Consider the following 26,545-nt stretch of genomic DNA (forward strand, 5'->3'; position numbering starts at 1 on the left):
GCCTGGGAAATCCCATGGACAGAGGGGCCTGGTGGGCTACAATCCATGGAGTCACGAAGAGTCTGACTCGACTTAGCATCTAAACAACAACAACAATATTTCAATAACGCGCAGGTTATCAGGAACATCAAAATATTATTATTAATTGAAGAAAACCAGATATCTCGAGTTAAGGCATTTAGCACTTTTCTAAGTATGGGAAAATGCAAGAGTCTAAGCTCACTGAAATCATTCCTCAGGTATGCACCTGAGCTATCTGGGGCCAGTATCCTGTATTTTCACACCCTATGTTCCCTCAGGGCTCACCACAGGGAGTGCCTGCAATCTATTGGCTGCTAGATGGCAGGTGTTCTTTTCAGCCCTGAATTTCCTCGGGGCTCACTGGCTCATGTTGGAGGGCTGCAATTGCCGATGACTGTGATATCCTTGTTTACTGATATGGCAGGAAATATTCTGTTTCTCAGCTCACTCCTGAGCCATCGAGAATTTCCAAATTAGAGCCTTTGCTCCTACTGTGGTGCTGCCCTAGCTCAATGCTTTTAGGTCAGTCCCAGCCCCTACTAGATTCTGCCCTGGGTGATGGATTGCAACCTCCTGGAGGGTAAGCCTGTGTCTATTCATCCCTCTCTTGCCCCACCGTATACCTCACATCTCCGTGCTTTTGGAATTGAGTCAGTTGATTGGAACAGAGTCTCAAGCAGACATTTCTTCTTCCTCCCAAGCTATCTCCTCATTACCCTTCTTTACCCATCATTTTTTCTGAATATGCCTTTCCTTCCTTTTATTTTGCAGGGATTTTTATTGTTATTTTACCTCTTGGTGAAAGTTTCAGCTGGTTGGTCTTAACGAATGTTGTGCAGTCCTGGCCCTCCCGCAGCTTCTTGCCCTCGTTCAAGTTCATTACTCTGACTTACATAGCAGTGGGAAGCAATCAGATGCAGTCCTGGGCAGGTTAGCTTCCTGCCTGTCTTGCTAAGTGGATCATAATATTGGAAGCATGGGGGAGGTTAGGAATGATTCCTTATTGGAGTGAGTTTCATTGTTTTGCTCTGCACTTACTGTTAAAGATTCGTAAAATGATTTAACCAAATGAAGTTTTTGCATTCGGAGGTCGCTGCATTCTGTGAAGGGTCAGGGGAGGGCGGTCTGGGAAGATGTCCGGTTTGTCTTTAGGGGACACGTGAATGCCAGCCTGATGTCTTTAGGGGACACGTGAATGTCCCCTGCCTGATGTCACCCTGCCAGGCCTGGTGGAAGAGGGTGCCTATAGGATTGTATGGGAGAGACCTGGATCCTCTGAGAACTGACCCTCCAAGGAGAATTACTGAGACCCTCATTGCAGGCAGGATGGCAATTTGGGGGAACAAAGAGCTTTCAGACCATGGTCATTTGTGTTAAAGCCTCTAAAGGCCATTTTCCCACTTCCCACTAAATTCCGTCCTAAAAGCTCAGTAGGAAAACATATTATACTCTCAGACTTTGCAGAGAGGTGTAACCTGAAACAGGAATTGTACTGGGGCCTCTGACATAGAGGGAGGCTTTGCAACGTGGGGGTTAAATCAAGAGTTCCAAGTTGATCCCTCGGCAGGCATATACTAGCTGACCAGCCTTGACCCAGCTCCTTTTAACCTCTTCTTGGTGAAGTTTTCTCAAGGGTAGAATGTGGAAGGGCAGAACCTATTCACAGTGTTGGGATGGAATCAAACACAATAATATGTCAGACCTTGAGTTCAGTGTCTGGCATATAGCAAATGTTAAATCAATATTTCCTATTACTTATTATGACTCTTTTAAATGCTTAATAAAGGCCTCCAGCAGCTGCCCTGAGACTTGATAACTAGACAAAAAGACAGCTTAGATTTCAATTTGCCTCTTTGTGCCAGAAGCCACAGCATTCCCCAGCTAGGGAACACTGGGGTCAGATGAATTAGTGTTCCTGACAGTGTCATACATCACCTGGCCTCCCAAGAGGAAGCAAAAGCATAGGCAAGCTGCTGGGTTGGGAATCACCGCTCTGCTCCTCTGTGTGAGCTTCTGCAAGTTACTGAACCTCTCTGTGCATCAGTTTTCTCATCTGTAAAATGGGCTACTGGCAGACTTCAGTGAACTAGGCTGTGCAATGTCTTCCAATGATGCCATGGCATTGTGAATGCTCAGTATGTTAGATGTTAAGATCATCACCAGACTTCCCAGACTTTGCCTCTGCCGGCGGCTAGTTTTTGTATAAGGAACTTAGGGAGATATGTCTGAAATTATACTCTTCTCAGTACTCCTGGGATGGATGCAGGGTGGGGTAGGGTGAGGTGGACGTGGGGCCAGACTGCTAGGAGCAGCTTTGAAAGCTTACGGAGTGTTCCCAGTCCTGTCTGTCCTTTAAACTAGGATCTGCTGAAGGGGACTTTTATTCAGTCTCCATCTGAATAGAATCTTGTACTCCTGGCAAGACCAGTGACGAGCTGTGTATGTGAAGGAGGACTCTGTGTACTGAGGGTCTGCAGAAAATGTGCAATATGCACATGCTACGGAGCCAGAGCTGAGAAGATCCCAAGAGACATAGACAAAGTCAAAGAGGCATCCCTCTTATTTCTCCAACTATGGGCCTGCAGAAATCTCCCTTGGCTCATTGATAATGGAAAAAAAAAATGGAGGAGAGAATCACATTTTGACCAATAAGAAATCTGAGGTTCCAAATGTCTTCTGCTTAATAGCTAGAAACAAATCCTTCCATGAACCAGACCTCTCCTCCAACTAGCAGAAAGGCTCTGCCAAGTCCCCTGTGCCCCTGCACTGTAGCTGGCACCACCCTGGGGTTGCTCACCATGACCCAAGCTCTTTCCTTCTGGTCAGCGGTTTCGGGAGCAAAAAAGCTGCTCCCTTCACCGAGGTCAGGATATGGTTGGAAGCATCACTTCCATTTGTCAACTTTGAGGCTGATGTTCTCAGCCAAGGGCACCATCTGTGAGTGCTCCCTGATGACTTTGACCAGGGTTCTGTGTGGACTCCAGTTCCACATGCTGCTCTCCCATCACCTGGGTTGGGGGGAGGTTTCAGAGAGGTGGGTGATCACTTTCCTCTTACCTGAAAGTTAGATTGTTTAAAAACAGCCTCATCCTCCTGGTCCTCAGGTGCCTAATATACTGAGAAATATACTTGGCACATACTCTGGACCTCCCCCATCCCCATTCCATTCAGCTCCCAAGTAAGAGTGCCTACTACACCCCAGCCAGAAGCTTGTATGACCCAGCCCAGTGGATGTATTTTAGATAGGGTCTTATGAGGTCTTTGTAAAAGAATGATCCACACCTTCGAGCTTCTAAACCTTTATGAACCATTGCCCTGGGTGACAGACGGTTGGGGTGATGCCCATTGTTACTAGACCAGCACCTCAGAAGGAGGTCCCTGGAAGGAGAACCATAGTACAGTAAGTCCCCTACATATGAACAGGTTTCATTAGTAAGTCCAGTTTGTTCTTAAGTCTAATTTGTTCATAGGTACCCAACTAACACAATCAGCTATATCATACTATACTGTAATAGGTTTATAATACTTTCCACACAACTAATACATAAAAAACAAACACAAAAAATAAAGAAAACATTTCTCATCTTATACTAGTACAGCACAACAGCTGGCATCCAGGGCTTGGCATCAAGGGTTACCAACTGGAGGAGGGAGAGGAGGTGGGAGATGGTGGAACTGAAGGATTGTCAGCAATAGGAGATGGAGGGCAAGCTGCAATTTCACTCATGCCTGACGTTGATGGAACAGGTTCTGGTTCCTTGCTGGAACTAGATGCACGTTTGCATCTTTGAAAGTTCACGACTTGACGATTGGCACGGAGGGGACTTACTGTACTTGAGACATTATCTAGTCTAGTGTTTCTCAAACTACTTCCTCTTCTTGTCTGCTTCTTCCTCTTGTCCTGCTCCTGCTTCTTGTTCTGCCACTCACCTGCTCAGATGCCTTTTAAGACACTTGTTTCTCTAGTTGCCCCAACCCCATGGCATTTTAATAGTACAGATATAGTGTGCATATGTCTCTTTATGTACTGTGACCTTAGGAGGGCCACTAATGATTGTAATGCCTAAGATATTTTTTGTCCCCTAAGAATCACTTTCCATCTCACTGAAGGTGACACTTTCTCTCTTGAGAATGCATCTTCTGGTCTGAGACTTTTTGGCCATCCAGCACTGGCTTTTTGTTTATTTATTTATGGCTGCACTAGGTCTTCATTGCAGCACACAGGCTCTTCATTGACGCATGCAGCCTTTCTCTAGTTGTGGTGAGCGGAGACTACTCCCTAGTTGCAGCATGCAGGCTTCTCATTATGGTAGCTTCTCTTGTTGCAGAGCATGGACTCTAGGGCACTCTGGCTTCAGTAGTTGGCTCAGGGGCTTAGCTGCCCCATGGCTTGTAGAATGTTAGTCCCCAGAGCAAGGATCCCATGTCCCCTGCACTGGCAGGCTGATTCTTAATGACTGGACTGCCAGGGAAGTCCCCAGTGCCAGGTTTGACTAGCAGGAGCAACTTGGGGTGAGCAGCAGGTTAGTGCATGAGCATAACAAGTGTGACTGTCCTAGACTGGGAGCCATGTGGTGCTAACTCATTGTGAATACCAGCAAGACTGGGCCATTCTCAGCTTCCTCCAGCTTTCTACTTTCACAAATACTGGATGATTTATCTTTGGGTAAACATCTTGGACTGCATTTAAGGTAGTTTCCTTGCTTTGTCTTTTTCTTTAAAAGTGAAGTTGTTAAGTGAAAAGGAACCAGCAGGATACAGCATTTTGAATCCTGCTAGTCAGTGTTCAGGATGAGCACACAGGGGTGCATAAGAGAGCTCGTGTCTTCTCCACATCTCTGCCAGCATTGAACAGTATTCTTTTAAGAAGTATTTGCTGGTTTGAAAGGCAAGATGCTAACTTGTTGTCGGCTGATGATGACCCGCCAGGGTGAAATTTTATATCCTTTCATCTTGTCGAATGGTAAGAGGTACATTCCTTTCTCAGTGGTCCTTGGACTGCCCCACCCCATTTGGTGGCTTAGTCTTCCCTTTCCCACTGACTTGTCATGCTTCTCCTATCCTCTTGGAAGTTTTATCTACACTTGGATCTGTTCCTGGACTGTCTTTTTCTGAATTATTGACATCTTGATGATGACATCTGCTTGAATTTTGGAAGTAGGTTTTCAGCAAAGGCTCATGGAAGGCTATTACACTCTGGGAGTGGATTGATATGTCTGCACTTTGGCAAGCTTGTATGCAGCCACCTGGGCTGTCTTTTTCACCTGGGACCAAGGTGTGGTGACTCTTGGTGGAGACACCCTCCCAAGCAGTCCGTGCAGAATGCCACACTGATGAATCCTGGGGGCTCAGGCCATGCCCTGAAGGTCTGCTTTTGTCTAAGTTGGCCTAAGTTCACTTGGCCAGTGTCAGCTCTAGCATGGAAGTTCCAATACATTTGAACTGAGCAAAGAAAATACAAGCAAGAGATATCATTCATTCTCTAAGGGCACTTTGAGTGCCCACCATGGTATCAAATATAGACTTTTCAGACTGGGTCCTTGGCCTTGCAGAGCTAACAATCTAGGTGGGAGACAGGCATGCACATTAGTGGCTGAGATAGAGGGTAATCAGTTCTAAACAGGTGCACATTAAGTTAGTAGGAGAAACAGAAGTTTGCCCAACTCTGTCTAGTGAGATGAGAAATGGTCAGGAAAAATATCAAAAGAGAACATGATATTTCAGCTTCATCTTATGAAACAAGTTAGAGATTACCCAGTAGACAAATGGAGGGAACAGTGTGTACAGAGGTCTGGAGCTCCGAAATAGCATGACATCTTGTGCAGAGGTGGGGAGCAAAAGGTGTCAAAAGGCATAGTGGGACTTGAGGTGGGTGGGTTCTGAGGTGGTTTCCTTATTTTTGGTCAAAGATGCCACTGAAGTTTATAAAGCAGGATCAGATAGGCTTTGGGAGAAGTAAACTCAACTGTGTGGAAGAAAGTATGGAGGTGAGAATATGAGGACAAAAGTCATTCTACTAGTAATATTGTAATTATTATTAGAACATTCATTCTTGGAAACGTTTTCCTACCACAGTGTTTTTGGAACTGGACTAGCAATTGAATTAATGAAGAAGGTAGAGCAGCTACAGGTATTTAACAAGTGAAATCAGTAAGACTTGATGACTAAATCTATGTGTGATTGACCAGTATGAAGGAAGAGATTGGGATAAAGGTGTGATTTCTCTCCTGTACAGCTAGGCAACTTGGGGTCCAGGAATTACAGTACCTGTGAGGTTGTGGGAGGTGTTGGTTGGGATTTAGATATAAATAGTAACAAATGATTAGGGATAGGTGGTATTGGAGGTACTAATTGTTGCCAGTTTCTTTTGGTTGTCTTTTGGTATTTTAAGATGTTGCACAATTTTCAGAAATGGTTCCAGCTCTTCATTGATCAAGGTCATGCTGTGTAGAAAAGCATGTAGATGTTTATTTCATGTTTATTTTATTCATCTACTCCCAGATGTTTATTTCATTATTTCAAATTATTTCATGATTTTATTTCATGGAGATGTTTATTTCATATTTCCAGTGAAATAATGAAATAAACATTGGGTAGGTCAATTTCAGCTACTTTTCAACTCATACTTATTTCTTCTCCTTCCAGGGGATGGCCAGGTGGATTTTGATGAATTCATGACCATTCTTGGCCCCAAACTGGTGTCTTCAGAAGGTCGCGATGGTTTTCTTGGAAACACAATAGACAGCATATTCTGGCAGGTGAGTTAAGATTTTGTTTAAAGATTAGATTTGGGTTTGGGACTAACATTTGACTGTGAATTCTTGAGCTTATGTTCAGCATATGAAGCTCTCTTTTGGGCTCGACTGATGTACATTTCTTGAACTGGACAACTAAGTTGAGATCATACTGCTGCTGCTGCTAAATTGCTTCAGTTGTGTCCAACTCTGTGCGACCCCATAGACGGAAACCCACCAGGCTCCCCTGTCCCTGAGATTCTCCTAGGTCCCCTGAAAACAAGTATCAAAACTATACTCTTTTAAGTCTTGGAAGAGTGAAATATCTCCCTATTTATTCCTTATTTCAAAAATAGTTTTACATTTTGGAGAAATGAGATTCCTCCTCTTCTGGTTCACAAAAGCCTTTTTCCTGAAGACACCTAGGAAGGACATATTGGTATTACCTGTGCTCACTGCCATTCCTGGTTCAGGAGGTCCTTGCTGAGAGGATGATATGATTGCCTTGTGTGTTTGGATCCTATCTCTCAAGAGGACAGAAGGGTTTTATCTCAAAATTTGTATTTGATACTTCTCAATTTGCTTCTGTTTCTATCTGCAAGCTGTTTTAGAAATTCCAAGTAACAATGACCTTTGAACTATTTTGATGTGCTATAAGTCATTTCTTTATATTCTTTAATTTTAAAATGTGAATATTATTTTATGATTATGGAATTTGGGGAATGGCTCATCAATAATTATTTTTAAGATGTGAATATAATTTGTCAAGTTAAATTGAATTATAGTTTAGACATGTAAAATACCATTCCAACACAGGGTGGTTTCTTTAATTTCTTGATGTGTTTTTTCCCTTAACCAACGATATTTCTCTCATCTAGTTAAGGATTGCAGTCAGCAGTGTACCTCTAGTCTTAATCTATCATCTTGCATATAACCAACAAGTACTTAGTAAGAACTTGTTACTTATCCCGTAGTCTAACAATCACTATGGGTTTTACAAAAGATGTTTAAGACAGTCCTTCACAGAGAATAGAGTGGTGGTTGCTAAGGGGAAGGAGGGTGGGAGAGAGTTGGATTGGAAGTTTGGGATTAGCAGATGCAAACTGGTATGGGGAGAATGAATAAACAACAAAGTCCTACTGTATAGCACAGGGAACTATATTCAATACTCTATGATGAACCACGATAGAAAAGAATATGAAAAAGAATGTATATATATATATATGTATAACTGAGTCACTTTGCTCTACAGCAGAAATTGACACAACACTGTAATTCAACTATACCTCAGTCCTATTGGTTACAAAGTGCATCCGCATTCAGTGGAGGGAGAGGACTCCTCCCAGTGAATCCCCAGAGGAGGGGTCATTGAGGACCACCTTGGAGACCGGCGACCACAAAGGGGAATGTGGCTGTACTTTGGCTTCAGCTTCCTGGCCTGACACTGCTGTCACGGTCTTTCATTTTTTTCAGGTTTTGGTTTCTCCCTATCTTAGAGGAAAACTGACCATGGATGTTCTCTGTGTTCTGAGAAGTGAGCCCACCAGGCCCTAGGCTCACCTTGCAAATTAAGTCTGCTCTCCAAGGCTCACTCATTCCTGGCATTCTAGCCTACAGGGCCAAGGGGAGAAGAAAATCAATTGGGATTCTGCAAAAAGGGCTATTTATCAGTTGGTGCTCATCCCCAAAGTTTTGAGCGCCTGGCTCTTTGCAGGAAACTGGTATCAGTGAAGATGGAATTGATTGGCTACTAACATGAGGGCCATGCCCCAGAGTGTCTGTCCTCCCTGGGTACTTAGTCTGGGTGTGAGACTCACAGATTTCTTGGCTGCCAGTTCAGAACCTCTCCCTTGTGTAGCAAATAATAACCTGTGGAATTCTTATTGTCTTCTCCTTTATTCATCAAAGTCGTGTGTGTTGGCTGTTACTGCTGTGATGTAGTTGAGCAGAACTTGGTGTATGTTAGTGGTGGAGAGGAGAGGAGAGGAGGGGAGGGAGGAGCTGAGAGGGCCAGATGCAGGGTGGGGGCGGGGGAGGGCTTTCATGCTCAACACTTCAACTCCATTGCAACTGTAGAGCAGCAGCATCCTCAAAGTCACTTTATTCTGCCAGTCACTTGCACCACACACCACAAGGCCACTTGTACCCAAGAAGGTATCTAATGCAACAGATGCTCCCATGCTGTGAAACATCTGCATCGAGGGTTCACCTGAGTCCCCACAACAGCCCTTCATCTTTCCTCCTCTATGACCTCCAGCACTGTGCACAGCTGTGTTCTGCCACGAGCTCGCAGACTGTGGTAACGACCAAATGGCAGAGGTAATGACCAGCATCACGGGAGATCATGCAGCTCTGGTGATCCAGGTTCAACCAACACTTCTGTTAAACTCTTCTCCCTTTAAAGAGAGAGAGATGAGTCCCACCCTTAGCTAGGAGAGGAGCCAGTGGTGTCTTACTATCAGGACTTACCTGTACCTGTAGAAGGAGCCAACACCTTGGCTCCTTGGCTCACGTTTTTATCTTATGCATAAACTTCACTAAGACTTGACTAATTTACAGGGTTTTTTTTGGCTGTGCTGGGTCTTATTGCAGCGCATTGGCTTCTTTTGTTGAAGAGCACGAGTTCTAAAGCACGTGGACTCAGTAGTTGCAAGTATATGGGCCTTAGCTGCCCTGCGGCATATGGGATCCTGGGCCCCTGATCAGGGATCAGACCCGAGTCCCCTGCATTTGCAAGGTGGATCTTTAACTACTGGATCACCAGGGAAGTCCCTAATTTACAGTTTCTGATTTAAGAAATGAAACACATCAATATTTAAGCAAATGGATCTATTCAGTGGATGGCATTGGATGTGTGGGAACAGGTTTGGGGCTGGAGGTTAAGAACAAAGAAACTCACAGGGCTTCCTGCTCTTTGTGCCTGCTCCAGAGTGAGTTTTTACTTACCTGTTTACACACAGGTCTAGTTTATCTCACATCTGTGTGCACAGGAAAGAAACACTCTGGAAAGCTCCAGGTACAATATGATGCCAAATCTTTTATGCATAAAAGAACTGGGGAAAATATGTCAGATTATTGACAGTGACATTCCATATGTGATAGCATGATGAGTGATCATATCTTTCTATATTTTTCAAAAGCTTCACAATGGGCATGCATTACTTGTATAATCAGAAAAAGATGAAAGGAAAGTAAATATAGTCCCCAGCTAGTCAAATAACTATGAAGTATCTACAATGTTTTCATCTGTGAAACTGTAAATTATCTGCCCTGTGAGGTCGACCTTGGATAAAACTTGCAGGGAAAGCAAGTGAGACAGAAGAAATTATATTCATTCACATGAGGTGTTTGTTGCATGTGACCAAGACCTAGAAAATACCAGGATTTTGACTTTTGTTCTTTTATGGATAACTTGCATTCCAGCAGGCAGAGTCGCTTCTTACATCAAATCTGGCACTAACAGAATGGTTCTCTCCTCAATATTTTGTCAACGTGCCACTCTATCAGAGTTTGGGATCCAAAGCTGCTGTTCTTAATCATCTTAGGAACCAAATAGCTTTCAGCAGCCATGCCCATCATGAGGCCTGTTAGATTGACAGTGAATGCTTGAATCCCCAAAGCGATTTTACTGCCTGCGAAATATGGAGCATGGAAAACTCAGGAGAGGTTCTCAAAGTCTGGTTCCTGAACCAGCAGCATCAGCATCACCTGGGACATGTTAGATATGCAAACACCTGGACCCCACCCTAGAAGTACTGAATCAAAAACTCCAGGGTGGAGCTGGTATCTGGGTTCAATCCACCTTCCAGGTGGCTCTGATGTTTGCCCAAGATTGAGAGCTACTGAGATTTCAGCGATCCTGGCACATGGGGCAGGCATCCAGTAAGGCTTACTGGTCTGATTCAAACCTTGGTCATTTGGGTTTTTCCCTCATTTACTCATATTTATAAGTATCATTGGTCTTTAGTCCATATAACAGTATATGTTTTAACTGTTTTAAAAGATGGAGGAATTACATGTCAATATGTAACTAATTTTCTAAGTAGGAATTGCCTTTCTAAGCATTAAAGCAACAGAAGAATCATAAATAAAAACTATTAAACTATTGAAAGGATGTTTCAGAAAGTAATTGGGAGACTTCTCTGGCAGTCCCAGCGGCACTAGGTTCTCTTACTGGTCAGGGAGCTAGATCCCAGGTGCCACAACTAAAGACCCTGCATGCTGCAACTAAGACCCAGAGCAGCCAAATAAATAAAGAAATAAGTAGTTTAAAAAGTAATAGGAAAAAATACAGCAATAGACTAAGGTATATGTGGAGAGCATTTCTAAAACAATATGGAAACCTCTAGATATGATAACATATGAGTGGGATAAGAAATAACAATTGATGTATACTTTAAACAAACATTAAAACAGTTCTCAACCTCACTAGAAATCTAAGGGATATCTACTAAAATAGTAATTGGATAACAGTTTTCACCTACCAAGTTGGAAAAGAATAAAACATATAATAGTGCTGTCAAGAGGGAGGAAATGGGCAAACTCATATACTACCAGTAGAAATGTAAATTGTAAAACTTTTCTGAAAACTATTTGCTGATAGTTTTCTACAACTTTTCCAATGTTAAACCCTATAATTAAAAATAATTCTACGTCTAAGACTCTGTCATATGAAATTAGTTAGAGGTGTAGAAAAATGTACTTACAAAGATGGAATATAGTGCAATTTTTAAAAATAATATTTTCACTCTACGATCTAGAGATTTTAATTTACAGTGTAATTACATCCTTGTCCTACAACTATTATATATCCATTTATATTCATACAGAGACAAAAACTGGGGAAAATGTAGTAATTCTGACAATACTAATTATGACTTGGAATAGAGGTGAATGTAAATTTTCTTTATCCTTGTATGTAGTTTCTGAAATTTCTACAATTAGGCCATAGGATCTATTCTGTTATTATTCAATGAAATTAACAAAATCACATTGTAAAACAACTGTTTTCAGTGCCAAAAAAAAGTGGTTAGACTTTCTAATACATGTACTCATTGCTATGGTAAATAAAGTACACAAAATTTACATGAGAGTTTATAATCAAAATGGTGACTGCCAGCTGCCTGGAGGAAAAGAATTCAGGCAAAGCCTCTGAGAAGCAGTGGTCACCCCAAGCAGCTGGGTGGCTACTTGTTCCAGAAGCCACAGGAGGCCTGAGGCCAGCTGCAGTTTCCAATGTATCAGTCACCTTATATTCAGTTAGTATATCGAAAACTCACCCTTTAGAAGAATGTCTGCATTGATTTCATAATCAGAATAAAAATAATGTTAATACTAATTTTAAATATCCCTTCTAAATAAATTCATGATGGGTTCTCAGCTTTGTGATTGGGTTGGGCTGATAGGTAACTTCAGGCAAAAAGAGGAAAAAGTCACTGGTCATATCCAGGAAACTCCTGGCTTATGTCCAGTGGAATCTTCCCATGTTACAGGTAAAGTTGTTTTCTTTATTTAATCTACTTAAAAGTCTAACACACAGGTCTGTGTGTAATATGAATATACTGTCGACCTCAGGAAAGCATAGAATTTTCATTCAAAGTTATCTAAAAGAGGACTGGGTCTTGTAAGGGTAATATCTTGCATTCAAGTTCAGAGGGAAGAGAGAAAGAAACAAGGCAGGAGCCAGTGGAGACTTCTTGGGGTCTGGCTGATGAATCCTCTAAAATCCACAGTTGAGATCAATTCAGTCGCTCACTCGTGTCCAACTCTTTGTGACCCCATGGCCTACAGCACCCCAGGCTTCCCTTTCTATCACCAACTCCTGGAGCCTACTCAAACTCATGTCCCTCGTGTCAGTGATGCCATCCAACCATCTAGGGAAAACCACTAGACCATTCAGGTATGACCTAAATCAAATCCCTTATGATTATGGAGTGGAAGTGACAAATAGATTGAAGGAATTAGATCTGATAGAGTGCCTGAAGAACTATGGACAGAGGTTCTTCACATTGTATAGGAGGCAGTGATCAAGACCATCCCCAAGAAAAATAAATGCAAAAAGGCAAAATGGTTCTCTGAGGAGGCCTTACAAATAGCTGGGGAAAGAAGAGAAGCAAAAGGCAAAGGAAAAAAGGAAAGGAATACCCATTTGAATGCAGAGTTCCAAAGAACAGCAAGGAGAGATAAGAAAGCCTTCCTCAGTGATCAATGCAAAGAAATACAGGAAAACAACAAAATGGGAAAGACTAGAGATCTCTTCAAGAAAATTAGAGATACCAAGGAAACATTTCATGCAAAGATGGGCTCAATAAAGGACAGAATGGGACCTACCTAACAGAAGCAGAAGATATTAAGAAGAGGTGGCAAAAATACACAGAACTATACAAAAGAGATCTTCATGACCTAGATAACCATGATGGTGTGATCACTCACCTAGAACGAGACATCCTGGAATGCAAAGTCAAGTGGGCCTTAGGAAGCATCATTATGAACAGAGCTAGTGGAGGTGATAGAACTCCAGGTGAATTATTTCAAATCCTAAAAGATGATGCTGTGAAAGTGCTGCACTCAGTATGCCAGCAAATTTGGAAAACTCCACAGTGGCCGCAGGACTGGAAAAGGTCAGTGTTCATTCCCATCCCAAAGAAAGACAATGCCAGTTCAGTTCAATTCAGTTGCTCAGTCATGTCTGACTCTCTGCGACCCCATGAACTGCAGCATGTCAGAGTTCCCTGTCCATCACCAACTCCCAGAGCTTACTCAAACTCATGTTCATTGAGTCAGTGATGCCATCCAACCATCTCATCCTCTGTCATCCCCTTCTCCTACCTTCAGTCTTTCCCAGCATCAGGGTCTTTTCAAATAAGTCATTTCTTCATATCAGGTGATCAAAATACTGGAGTTTTAGCTTCAGCATCAGTCCTTCTGATGAATATTCAGAACTGATTTCCTTTAGGATGGACTGGTTGGATCTCCTTGCTGTCCAAGGGACTCTCAAGAGTCTTCTCCAGCGCCACAGTTCAAAAGCATCAATTCTTCGGCGGTCAGCCTTCTTTATAGTCCAACTCTCACATCCATACATGACCACTGGAAAACCCATAACTTTGACTAGACGAACCATTGTCAGCAAAGTAATGTCACTGCTTTTTAATATATGCTGTTATATGCTGTCTAGGTTGGTCATGACTTTTCTTCAAAGGAACAAGCATCTTTTAATTTCATGGCTGCAGTCACCATCTGCAGTGATTTTGGAGCCCAAGAAAATAAAGTCTGTCACTGTTTCCATTGTTTCCCCATCCATTTGCCATGAAGTGATGGGACCAGATGCCATGATCTTCGTTTTCTGAATGTTGAGTTTTAAGCCAACTTTTTCACTCTCCTCTTTCACTTTCATCAGGAAGCTCTTTAGTTCTTCTTCACTTTCTGCCTTAAGGGTGGTGTCACCTGCATATCTGAGATTATTGATATTTCTCCCGGCAATCTTGATTCCAGCTTGTGCTTCCTCCAGCCCAGTGTTTCTCATTATGTACTCTGCATATAAGTTAAATAAGCAGGGTGACAATATACAGCCTTGATGTACTCCTTTTCCTATTTGGAACCAGTCTGTTGTTCCATAACCAGTTATAACTGTTGCTTCCTGACCTGCATACAGATTTTTCAGGAGGCAGATCAGGTGGTCTGGTATTCCCATCTCTTTCAGAATTTTCCAGTTTGTTGTGATCCACATAGTCAAAAGCTTTGGCATAGTCAATAAAGCAGAAGTAGATGGTTTTCTGAAACTCTCTTCCTTTTTCGATGATCCAGCAGATGTTGGCAATTTGATCTCTGATTCCTCTGTCTTTTCTAAATACAGCTTGAACATCTGGAGGTGCACGGTTCATGTACTGTTGAAGCCTGGCTTGGAGAATCTTGAGCGTTATTTTGTTAGCGTGTGAGATGAGTGCAGTTGTGCAGTATATTTGAACATTCTTTGTTTGAACATTCTTTGGCATTGCCTCTCTTTGGGATTGGAATGAAAACTGACCTTTTCCAGTCCTGTGGCAACTGCAGAGTTTTCCAAATCTGCTGGCATATTGAGTGCAGCACTTTCACAGCATCATCTTTTAGGATTTGATATAGCTCAACTGGAATTCCATCACCTCCACTAGCTCTGTTCATAATAATGCTTTGTTGGAGAAGACTCTTGCGAGTCCCTTGGACTGCAAGGAGATCCAACCAGTCCATTCTGAAGCAGATCAGCCCTGGGATTTCTTTGGAGGGAATGATGCTGAAGCTGAAACTCCAGTACTTTGGCCACCTCATGCGAAGAGCTGACTCATTGGAAAAGACTCTGATGCTGGGAGGGATTGGGGGCAGGAGGAGAAGGGGACGACAGAGGATGAGATGGATGGATGGCATCACTGACTCGATGGACATGAGTCTGAGTGAACTCCGGGAGTTTGTGATGGACAGGGAGGCCTGGCATGCTGCGATTCATGGGATCACAGAGTCGGACACGACTGAGCGACTGAACTGAACTGAACTGAAAACCCACTTGACTTCACATTCCAGGATGTCTGGCTGTAGGTGAGTGATCACCTGGGTGATTATCTGGGTCGTGAAGATCTTTTTTGTATAGTTCTTCTGTGTATTCTTGCCACCTCTACTTAATACCTTCTGCTTCTGTTAGGTCCATACAATTTCTGTCCTTTATAGTGCCCATCTTTGCATAAAATGTCCCCAGGTATCTCTAATTTTCTTGAAGAGATCTCTAGTCTTTCTCATTCTATTGTTTTCCCCTATTTCTTTGCATTGATCACTGAGGAAAGCTTTCTTTTTTTTATTTAAATTTATTTATTTTAATTAGAGGCTAATTACTTTACAATATTGTATTGGTGTACACCCGTGGTGGATTCATGTTGAGGAAAGCTTTCTTATCTCCCCTTGCTATTCTTTGGAACTCTGCATTCAAATGGGTATATCTTTCCTTTTTTCCTTTGCCTTTTGCTTCTCTTCTTTCCCCAGCTATTTGTAAGGCCTCCTCAGAGAACCATTTTGCCTTTTTGCATTTATTTTTCTTGGGGATGGTCTTGATCACTGCCTCCTATACAATGTGAAGAACCTCTGTCCATAGTTCTTCAGGCACTCTATCAGATCTAATTCCTTCAATCTATTTGTCACTTCCACTCCATAATTGTAAGGGATTTAATTTATGTCATACCTGAATGGTCCAGTGGTTTTCCCTACTTTATAAGGAGTTCATGATCTGAGCCACAGTCAGCTCCCTGTCTTGTTTTTTGCTGACTTATAGAGCTTCTCCAGGGAGAGGCAATGGCACCCCACTCCAGTACTCTTGCCTGGAAAATCCCATGGACGGAAGTGCCTGGTAGGCTGCAGTCCATGGGGTCGCTTAGAGTCGGACATGACTGAGCGACTTCACTTTCACTTTTCACTTTCATGCATTGGGGAAGGAAATGGCAACCCACTCCAGTGTTCTTGCCTGGAGAATCCCAGGGATGGGGAAGCCTGGTGGGCTGCCATCTATGGGGTCGCACAGAGTCGGACACGACTGAAGCAACTTAGCAGCAGCAGCAGCAGTAGCAGATCTTCTCCATCTTTGGCTGCAAAGAATATGATCAGTCTGATTTCAGTATTGACCATCTGGTGATGTCCATGTGTAGAGTCTTCTCTTGTGTTATTGGAAGAGGGTGTTTGCTATGACCAGTGCATTCTCTTGGTGAAACTCTATTAACCTTTGCCCTGCTTCATTCTGTACTCCAAGGCCAAATTTGCCTGTTATTCCAGGTATCTCTTGACTCCATACTTTTGCATTCCAGTCCCCTGTAATGAAAAGGACATTTTTGGGGGGTGTTAGTTCTTGAAGGTCTTGTAGGTCTTCATAGAACTGTTTAACTTCAGCTTCTTCAGCATCACTGGTAGGTGCATAGACTTAGATTACTGTGGCATGGAATGGTTTGCCTTTGAAACGAACAGAGATCATGCTGTCATTTTTGAGACTGCACCCAAGTACTGCATTTTGGACTCTTTTGTTGACTATTGGTGCCTACTCCATTTCTTCTAAGGGATTCCTGCCCACAATAGTAAATATCATGGTCATCTCAGTTAAATTCACCCATTCCAGTCCATTTTAGTCTGCTGATTCCTAAATGTTGACGTTCACTCTTGCCATCTCCTATTCGAGCACTACCAATTTGCCTTGTTTCATGGACCCAATGTTCCAGGTTCCTATACAATCTTGCTCTTTACAGCATCGAACTTTACTCCATCACGGGTCACATCCACAGCTGAGTGTTGTTTTTGCTTTGGCTCAGTGTCTTCATTCTTTCTGGAGTTATTTCTCTGCTGATCTCCAGTAGCATATTACACACCTACCAACCTGGGGAGTTCATCTTTCAGTGTCTTATCTTTCTGCCTTTTCATACTTTTCATGGGGTTCTCAAGGCAATACTGGAGTGAGTTGCCATTTCCTTCTCCAGGGGGTCTTCCTTCTCCAGGGATCAAACCCCGGTCTCCTGCTTTAATAGGGGGATTTTTTTTTTCCCCACCAGGAAATCCCCAGGTTAGGTACTACACAACTTTAAATAGAACATGAAAAAAATACTTCTCTGAGGAGATGATGTTTGAACTTACACTTAAATCATGAGGAAGTACCAGCAGTGCAACCTCCAGGGTAAATGTTCACCATGGGGAGGCAACAGCAAATTCTAGGACCCTGAGGAGGGACAAGCTTGACTAGAGCTTGGTAGGCAAGTGGTAGGAGATGAGATTGGGGATGTCTGTGTAAAGATCAGCTTTTGTGGGACACTATAGGTCCTATGTTGGGATATACATTCAGCAGAATGTGATTGAAACCAATCTAACAGTGGTACAAACAGAATAGAAGCAAATAGAAATCACCCTTACTCAATTCTCTGCTGCCATCTGATTCACTACTCTGAAATCCTCCAATATCACCCTATCCCTGTGGCTTATGTCCACATCTGCATCCACCCATCAGAAAGCCAATGAAGGGAAATGGAACACAAATCTTTGAAGAAGCTGCATACGTGGCTTCTATTTATGTCCAATTGGCCAGAAGCTAGTCACGTGGTTGACCAGAAGTTGGTCATGTTGCCACACCCAGCAGCAAGGCATGTTTGGAAATGGTAGTCTTTCTTTTGGACAGCCATGGTCCCAGATTTTTAAATTAAGGGTTATTTATTTATTTATTTATTTTGCTATTGGGCTTCCCTGATAGCTCAGTTGGTAAAGCATCTGCCTGCAATGCAGGAGACCTCTGTTTGATTCCCGGGTCAGAAAAATCTGGTGGAGAAGGGATAGGCTACCCACTCCAGTATTCTTGGGCTTCCCTTGTGGCTTAGCTGGTAAATAATCCACCTTTACTGCGGGAGACCTGGGTTTGATCCCTGAGTTGGAAAGATCCCGTGGAGAAGGGAAAGGCTACCCACTGTGGTATTCTAACCTGGAGAATTCCAGGGACTGTATAGTCCATGGGGTTGCAAAGAGTCAGACATTACTGAGCGACTTTCACTTCCTTTTTGTTGCTGTTTAAGAAAGAGTTTATCGGAGAAGGCAATGGCACCCTACTCCAGTACTCTTGCCTGGAAAATCCCATGGATGGAGGAGCCTGGTGGGCTGCAGTCCATGGGGTCGCTACGAATCTGACACAACTGAGCAACTTCACTTTCACTTTTCACTTTCCTGCATTGGAGAAGGAAATGGCAACCCACTCCAGTGTTCTTGCCTGGAGAATCCCATGGATGGTGGAGCCTCGTGGGCTGCCGTCTATGGAGTCGCACAGAGTCGGACAGACTGAATCGACTTAGCAGCAGCAGCAGCAGCAAGAAAGAGTTTATGGGGGACTTCCCTGGTGGTGGAGTGATTAAGAGTCCACGTTTCCACTGCAGGTGGCACTGGTTTGATCCCTGATTGGGGAACTAGGATCTCACATACTGAGCAGTGCGGCTAAAACTTTTTTTGAAAATTTTAAAAAAGGAGAGGGAGTGAATTGACACTTATGGGAGAACTCTTTGTCTCAGGTCCCATCAAGACAAGGAGTGTGGGTATGATTTTATGTAGAAGCAGTACTCTTTGGAGTATTTTAAGCAATGGAGGGGTATATTTTGATTTACATGCAAATAACATTATCACTGCTGTGGTAATAATTCCATCCACTGTCGATGGAATATAGGGGCTTAGAATGGGGATGGGGACTCTGGAAGTTATTCAAAAGTAGGAGAGCCATGTTGATGGCTTGCACTAGGGTGGAAGCAACTAAGGTAGTGACAAGGGGACAGGGACGGGCTTTATGCTGGAGGCAGAGCTCGTCACTAAATACAATAGTGTCATTTCCATGATGCATCTATTATTACCATTTATATCTACAAATAACCTTCTTGGCCCACCCACTATTTTTATCTTGAATATTCCTTTTCTGATAGTAACACTAACCTCAGTTCATGGGCTGCCGTCTATGGGGTCGCACAGAGTCGGACATGACTGAAGTGACGTAGCAGCGATTCATTTTCTTTTGTTGTTGTTGTTGGTTTTACTGGTTATTTCCTTAGCCATGTTCTTTCCTTTAAAAAATTCTACTTTTTCAGGTGTCCCTCTCTTTATAAGAATCATGTCAGATTTGTCTTTATAAGCTGATCTGAGAGAATTTGTCTTTAAATAAAGTGGTTTAATCCACTGGTTTATAACTGATGTGTATTCACAGTTCAGTTGTCATATAGTTTCGTTTTTATCTGTGTCCTTTGTTTTCTGTCTTTTGCTATACTGTTCTGTATGCTTTATCCTCTAAATTAAACATAAAGATAGCTCTTCTTGTTATATTCCTATTCCTGATTTTTACCTTTATGAAATATGTATTTTAAATTACATTTTCTGAATATTAAAGTGAAAGGAATAAAGAACTTCTGACATTTCCTTAAAGAAAAAATGGGCTTATATTTATTCTCTCATTTCTCTTCTCAATTTCTGTTAATATAGCTTGTTATTACATATTCTGATTTTGTAACATTTTTATTGAAATGGTTGTAGATTCACATGTGGTGTTAAAAAATTATTCAGAAAGATCCACCCAATTTCCCCCAATGGCAATGTTTTGCAAAGTCATATTACATTATCATAAATGGGATTTTGACATTCATAAAATTCACCAGTATTCCTCATATTTCCCTTATTTTATGTGCACTTATGTTCATGTCTGTGTAGGTTCACTACTCGACAGTTTTTTCAGATGTGGAGGTTTCATGTATCCAACACCACATTCAAGACAGTGAACAGTGTCATCATACTCTCATACATCTACCCCCCATCCCTAACTGTAGCTAACCACTATTCAGTTTTTAGCTCATAAGATTTTGTCATTTTAAAATATTTTTATAAGGAGAATCATGCAGTATGTAACCTTTTGGAATTCACTTTTTTAAACTCAGCATAATATCCTTGAGATTCATTCAAGTTGTTGTGTGTATCAGTAGTTAGCTCTTTTCTGTTGGTGAATATATCATGGTGTGGATGTACCACATTTAATTTAACCGTTCACCTGTGAGTGACATCTGTGCTGTTTAAAGTTTTGGGCTATTATGAATGAATAAATCTGCTCTTAACATTTGTGTACAGGTTTTTGTGTAAACATACATTTCCATTTCTCTAGGATAAATGCTAGGGGATGACAGAGGATGAGATGGTTTTATGGCATCACCGACTCAATGGACATGAGTTTGAGTATGCTCCAGGAGTTGGTGATGGATAGGGAAGCCTGGCGTGCTGCAGTCCGTGGGGTCGCAAAGAATCAGACATGACTCTGAGTGACTGAACTGAACTGAACTGAGGAAAAATGCCCTTGAGTGCAATTGCTGCATCATAAAATAATAGCATATTTAGTTTTATAAGAAACTGCCAAATTGTATTCCAGAGTGACAGGGATGTTTTACCTTCTTACCAACAATATGTGAAATGATCCAGTTCCTCCAAATGTTCACTAGGTCTGGTATTGTCAGTGTTTTTATTTTAGCCATTCCGTTAGAAATGTAGTGATAGCTGACTGTTCAGTTTGTATTTCCCTGATGGCCAAGCTTTTCCAGTGGTAATATGCCATCTATATATCCTCTTCTGTCTGTTCTATTTCTGGGCATCTATTCTGTTCCACTGGTATATGTGTCCATCCTTCTGCCAATGTAACACCATTTTGATTACTGTAACTATATCAAAAGCCTTAATACCAAGTACATGATTCCTTCTACTTTAGTCTTGCTATCAAGATTGTTTATGCTATTCTAAGAGTCTGTGTTTTTCCATATAAACTCAAGAATAAGTTTGTATATATCTACTAAACTTTGCTAAGATTTTGATAGAATTACATTAAACCTATAGATGAAATTGGGGCGATCTGACATCTTTATTATATTGAGTCTCTCCATCATGAACATATGCCTTTCCATTTATTTAGATCTCTTTACTTTTGGCACTCTTGCTAGAGTTTTGCAAAGTTTTTTGCATTTTTTCAAAGCTCTCCTTTTTTGTTTCATTGATATTCTGTATCATTTTCTCATTTCCAATTTCATTGGCTTTTACTCTTATTTTTATTGTTTCCTTCTTTCTGACTGTTTTGGATTTTGTATTTGGTTTTTTGTTTTTCCCTTTTTCTAGGAACTTTGATTGTAGATTCATGTTATCTTTTCATTCAGTTCTCCATATTTTTATTTATAGTCTTTTAAAATCATAAATTATTTAGAAATGTGTTGTTAAATCTCCTTGTATTTAGAGATTTTCCTAGTATCTTTCTGTTACTGGTTTTTAGTTTTATTCTATTATAATCAGAGAACAAACTCTGTGATTTCAATTATATAAATTTTTGAGGTTTGTTGAATAGTCTCAGATATGGTATGTCTTGGTGAAATTTCCATGAGCACTTTAAAAACTTACTTTCTGTTGTTGTTGGGTTGAGTGTCCTATATATGTAAATTGGATCCTAAGTTGGTTGTTTGTGCTGTTTAGGTCTCTATATCCTTGCCAATTTTCTCTCTAGCAGTTCTGTAATTTGCTAAGAGGGGTAGTATTGAAGTCCCCAGCTATGATTGAAGATTTATTTCTCCTTTAGGCTCTATTCATTTTATTTCATGTATTTTGAGGCTCTTTTTTCTCTTTTGTTGTGTCCATATTTAAGATCATATGTACTTTTACTGATCCTCTTGGTGAGTTGATCCTTTTACCATTATGTAATGTTCTCTTTCCCTCTAGTAACTTTCTTGCTCTCACATCTACACTATTGGATATTAATATAGCCACTCCTGCTTCTTAAAATTAATATTTGCATAGTAAACAGCATACAATTGGGCTGTATTTTTACCTATTCTGTCAGTCTCTGTGTCTTGATTGCTGTAATTTGACCATTCCTATTTAATTATTGAAGTATATGTTTGCCATTTTACTATTTGTTTTCTTTTTGTTTGTTCTAGTCCTTGTTCCTCTGTTTTTCTTATCTTTCTGCAGGTTACTTGAACACTTATATGAATCCCATCTTGATTTATTTATAGTACTTTTGAGTGTATCTCTTTGTATAGTTTTCATAGTGGTTGATTTGGGTATTACAGTACATATTTTTGTCTTCACAATCTACTGGTATCAACATTTTGCCTCTTTAGGTGGACTGGGAAGACAGTACTTACATTTAACTTCTTTTGCCTTTCTACTTTGACGTATCAATATCAGATGGTATTATAATTTTGTCCCAATCATTAAATATGGCTTATAAAATTCATGAATAAAAGAACAGTTTATTGTATTGACCTAGGATATTTTTGGAGAAGGCAATGGCACCCCACTCCAGTACTCTTGCCTGGAAAATCCCATGGACGGAGGGGCCTGGTAGGCTGCAGTCCATGGGGTTGCTGAGAGTCGGACACGACTGAGCAACTTCACTTTCACTTTTCACCTTCATGCATTGGCGAAGGAGATGGCAATCCACTCCAGTGTTCTTGCCTGGAGAATCCCAGGGACAGGGGAGCCTGGTGGGCTGCCGTCTATGAGGTCGCACAGAGTCGGACACGACTGAAGCGACTTAGCAGCAGCAGCAGGATATTTTTATTCTTTTTAATATCCCATCTTCCTTTTTGATTCTTCAAGATTCTTTATTTCATCATTTCTTTTCTTGTCTGTAGAACTTCCTTTAGGCAGTCTTCAAAGATAAATTTGATAGCAGCAAATTCTTTTACTTTTTATTCATCTGAGATTCTCTTGGTTTGCCCTCATTCCTAGAGGATAACTTTGCCAGTTGTGTCCTGCAGATGATAGTTGTTTTTCTTTCTTTCTCAGAACTTGAAAAATGTTATGCCACTTCCTTCGGTTGCCATGATTTCAGAGAAGCAATCTGTTGTCATCTGAATTGTTTTCTCATTGTAGGTAATGCATCATCTCTCTCTGGCTGCTTTCCAGAATTTTTCTGAGTTTTTAATTTTTTAAACTTTAATTCTGAAATACCTTAGAATGGATTTACTTGGGTTCATCCAGTTTGAGGTATGATTAACTTCTTCAATTTGTAGGTTCATGTTATTATTATTATTGTTATTGTTATTTTACCAAATTTGGAAAATGTTAGCCACTTCTTTGATCATTCTTGTTTATCATTCTGTGATCCCTCTCTGGGACTCAGATGAATGTTGTAACTTTTTTATTGTTGCACAGGTCCCTGAATTTCTTTTGTTTTTTTCATTTAGTCTATTTTTTTCTACTGTTCATATTGTGTGAACTCTATTGACCTATCCTCAAGTTCATTGATTCTAACCTCTGCCATCTCTACTTTACTCTCCTGTTCAACAACTTTTTTATTTCTGCAGTTATATTTTTCAGTTCTATAATTTTCATTGGGTTCTTTTTTTTTTATAACTTCTATTTCCTTGTTGAGATTTCCTCATTTTTAGTTTGTTTTAAGAAAGCTTGTGATTGATCATTGAAGGATTTTTATGATGTCTCCTTTAAAATCCTTGTCATTTAATTCCAACATCTGATTCATCTCAGTGTTTGTGTCTGTTGAGTGTCTTTTCTCATTTAGGTTGTGATTTTCTTGGTTTTTTATATGATAGGGGGTTTTCTATTATAAGCTAGAATTTTTGCCTTATATGTTAATGTATTTTAGCATTTAAAGATTTATTTAGTAGATAATCATACTCTTTAGGCTTCCCTAGTGGCTCAGTGGTAGATAATACAATTGCCAGTGCAGGAGATGTGTGTTTGATCCCTGAGTCAGGAAGATCTCCCGGAGAAGGAAATGGAACCCACTCCAGTACTCTGGCCTGGGAAATCCCACAGACAGAGGAGCTTGGTGCGCTTCAGTCCATGGGATCACAAAAGGGTTGGACACAATTTAGCAACTAAACAAAAACAACAACATCCTCTTTAGGCTTAATATGTAGATCCTGTCTTACATTTTTTTGGGCCATGTCTCTGATGACACCTTCATTTCAGAGCATTTGGGATGATACTTTGGTCAACTTAGTTTATCTGATGCTGCAGGGGCCCCCAGTTGGGCCCTCCTTGTGTTGCTCAAGAGGTGGAAAGGAGATGTCCTTAGGCCAGGTTGACAAGTGTCTTTTCTTGGGGAAAGAGATGTTCAGGCAGGAAAGGAGAGGCTTCATTAGCTAAGTATGTCTTGTGGTGGGATTCTCCTCTGCCTCTGGGGACCAAACGGTGTTCCCCAGGCCAGGTGCTTGTTGTGATCCATTTGATCCAGTGAATCTACAATGAGATCCATTTTGCTGTTGCCTTCAAACTCTGGGCAGAAGTAAAGAGTCTCCAACCCATGAAGACAGAGGTTTCCTGGGTGCTGCCTTTATTTGGGTGGAGATCCTTCTTGCTGAGGCTCCCTTGTTAATCACCATGACTGAGGGGAATTTCAAGCCTGCCAGAGAAGGAAAGCACTTCCCTTGGGTGCTTATCTAGTGGGGCCCCCAGTAGATCCCCAGGGCCCTTTGTGGGCTTGCTTGGTGTGGTCTAAGGGACTCCCGTTCAGTCTTGGGAGGAATGAGCCTACCTTCTGTTGCTAGATTTAGGGACAGGAAATATCAGATATGGGTTGCTTTCTTCCACTGGGTGAAGGTTAAAATATCCTGCACCATGCTGTTCCTCCAGTGCTGGTTCCCAGACTTGTTCACCTTCCTCTTAGCACCTTTGGGAGTTCTCCTTTGGTTATATCTTACATTATTTCCACAGGTTATAGTTGTACCTGGCAGGAAATAGCAGGGAGAAACAAATCTACAAAATGCTGCCTAGGCTAAAATCCAATTATTATTAAATAGATCCTTTAATCATTAAATTTTCTTGTCCCAGAATATTTTTTTGGTCTTGGTGTTTACTTTTGTAACTACATTTATAACAGCTAATTTTTCTAAATGGTTTTATTTACATTGTCATTTCTTTATCCTTTAAAATTCTTACATTTGAATTGTTAATTGTAATTCATTTCTCAGTTGACTAGAGAACTTTGTAATTTTTCATACTGGGGATCAGAGAGTTACTCAAGAAAAATGTTTTCCAAGCCCTCTGCAAACTTAAAGATAATCCTTTTGTTAACTTTTCCCATGAAAGAAAAATGGTTGAATATACAGTTCTTGGGTGATAAAATGTTAATCTCAATATCCTATTAATATTTTTCATAGTGTTTTACATAGAACTCTACTTTTCCAGATGTTTCCTAGAAGGAAAATGAAAGTTCCTTTGTCAAATAAATTATAAAATGCTTCCTATTTCAAGCAGGTCACCTCTAGGAGATTCATAATGTCCATTCAGTTCAGTTCAGTCATTCAGTCATGTCCGACTCCTTGTGACCCCATGGACTGCAGCATGCGAGGCCTCCCTGTCTATCACCAACTCTCAGAGTTTACTCAAACTCATGTCCATTGACTTGGTGATGCCATCCAACCATCTTATCCTCTGTGGTCCCCTTCTCCTCCCGCCTTCAATCTTTCCCAACATCAGGGTCTTTTCAAATGAGTCAATTCTTTGCATCAGGTGGCCAAATTATTGGAGTTTCAGCTTCAACATCAGTCCTTCCAATGAATATTCAGGACTGATTTCCTTTAGGATAGACTGGTTGGATCTTCTTGCAGTCCAAGGGACTCTCAAGAGTCTTCTCCAACCCCACAGTTCAAAAGCATCAATTCTTCAGTGCACAGCTTTCTTCATAGTTCAACTCTCACATCCATACATGACTACTGGAAAAACCATAGACTTGACTAGGCGGACGTTTGTTGGCAAAGTGATGTCTCTGTTTTTTAATATGCTGTCTAGGTTGGTCATAACTTTTTTTCCAAGGAGTAAGCGATTTTAATTTCATGGCTTCAGTCACTATCTGCAGTGATTTTGGAGCCCCCCAAAATAAAGTCTGCCACTGTTTTCACTCTTTCCCCATCTATTTGCCATGAAGTGATGGAACCAGATGCCATGGTCTTAGTTTTCTGAATGTCCATTAGTTTAGTAAAATCTAATGTTTAGTAAAAGCTAAAACTAGTTTAGTAAAAACTAAAACTAATGTCCATTAATTTAGTAAAAACTCTGTTATTGCCTTCATTTGAGAAACTTGTTTAATTTTGTTTAGCCTATTGATGTACTGATTATGGTGGACTTCCATTTTGTGCTTTTCCTATTAACACATATTCATAATGTTTTCAGTTATAAGGAATAGGAAACCTAACCCTAGATTAAATAGTAGACAATGGTAAGAAGAAGTCTGGAGTGAGCTGTCAGAATGGGACAGAGGCTCAGTAATGTCAGCCCAGGTCTCTGAGCCT

The 26,545-nt window shown here is 41.1% G+C and overlaps 1 protein-coding gene across 2 annotated transcripts in view; it reads left to right on the forward strand.

The window, feature by feature from the left end:
• Positions 1-26,545, forward strand: part of CALN1 (calneuron 1) — a 462,940-nt gene that overhangs the window by 269,882 nt on the left and 166,513 nt on the right. For both annotated transcript variants that reach the window (XM_019988189.2, XM_070779998.1), the window contains one exon: positions 6,667-6,779. In XM_019988189.2, the coding sequence (XP_019843748.2) occupies positions 6,667-6,779 (113 nt within the window). The remainder of the gene's footprint in view (positions 1-6,666; positions 6,780-26,545) is intronic.

The sequence above is a fragment of the Bos indicus genome, chromosome 25 (genome assembly GCF_029378745.1).
Source record: "Bos indicus isolate NIAB-ARS_2022 breed Sahiwal x Tharparkar chromosome 25, NIAB-ARS_B.indTharparkar_mat_pri_1.0, whole genome shotgun sequence".
Taxonomy (NCBI): Eukaryota; Metazoa; Chordata; class Mammalia; order Artiodactyla; family Bovidae; genus Bos; species Bos indicus.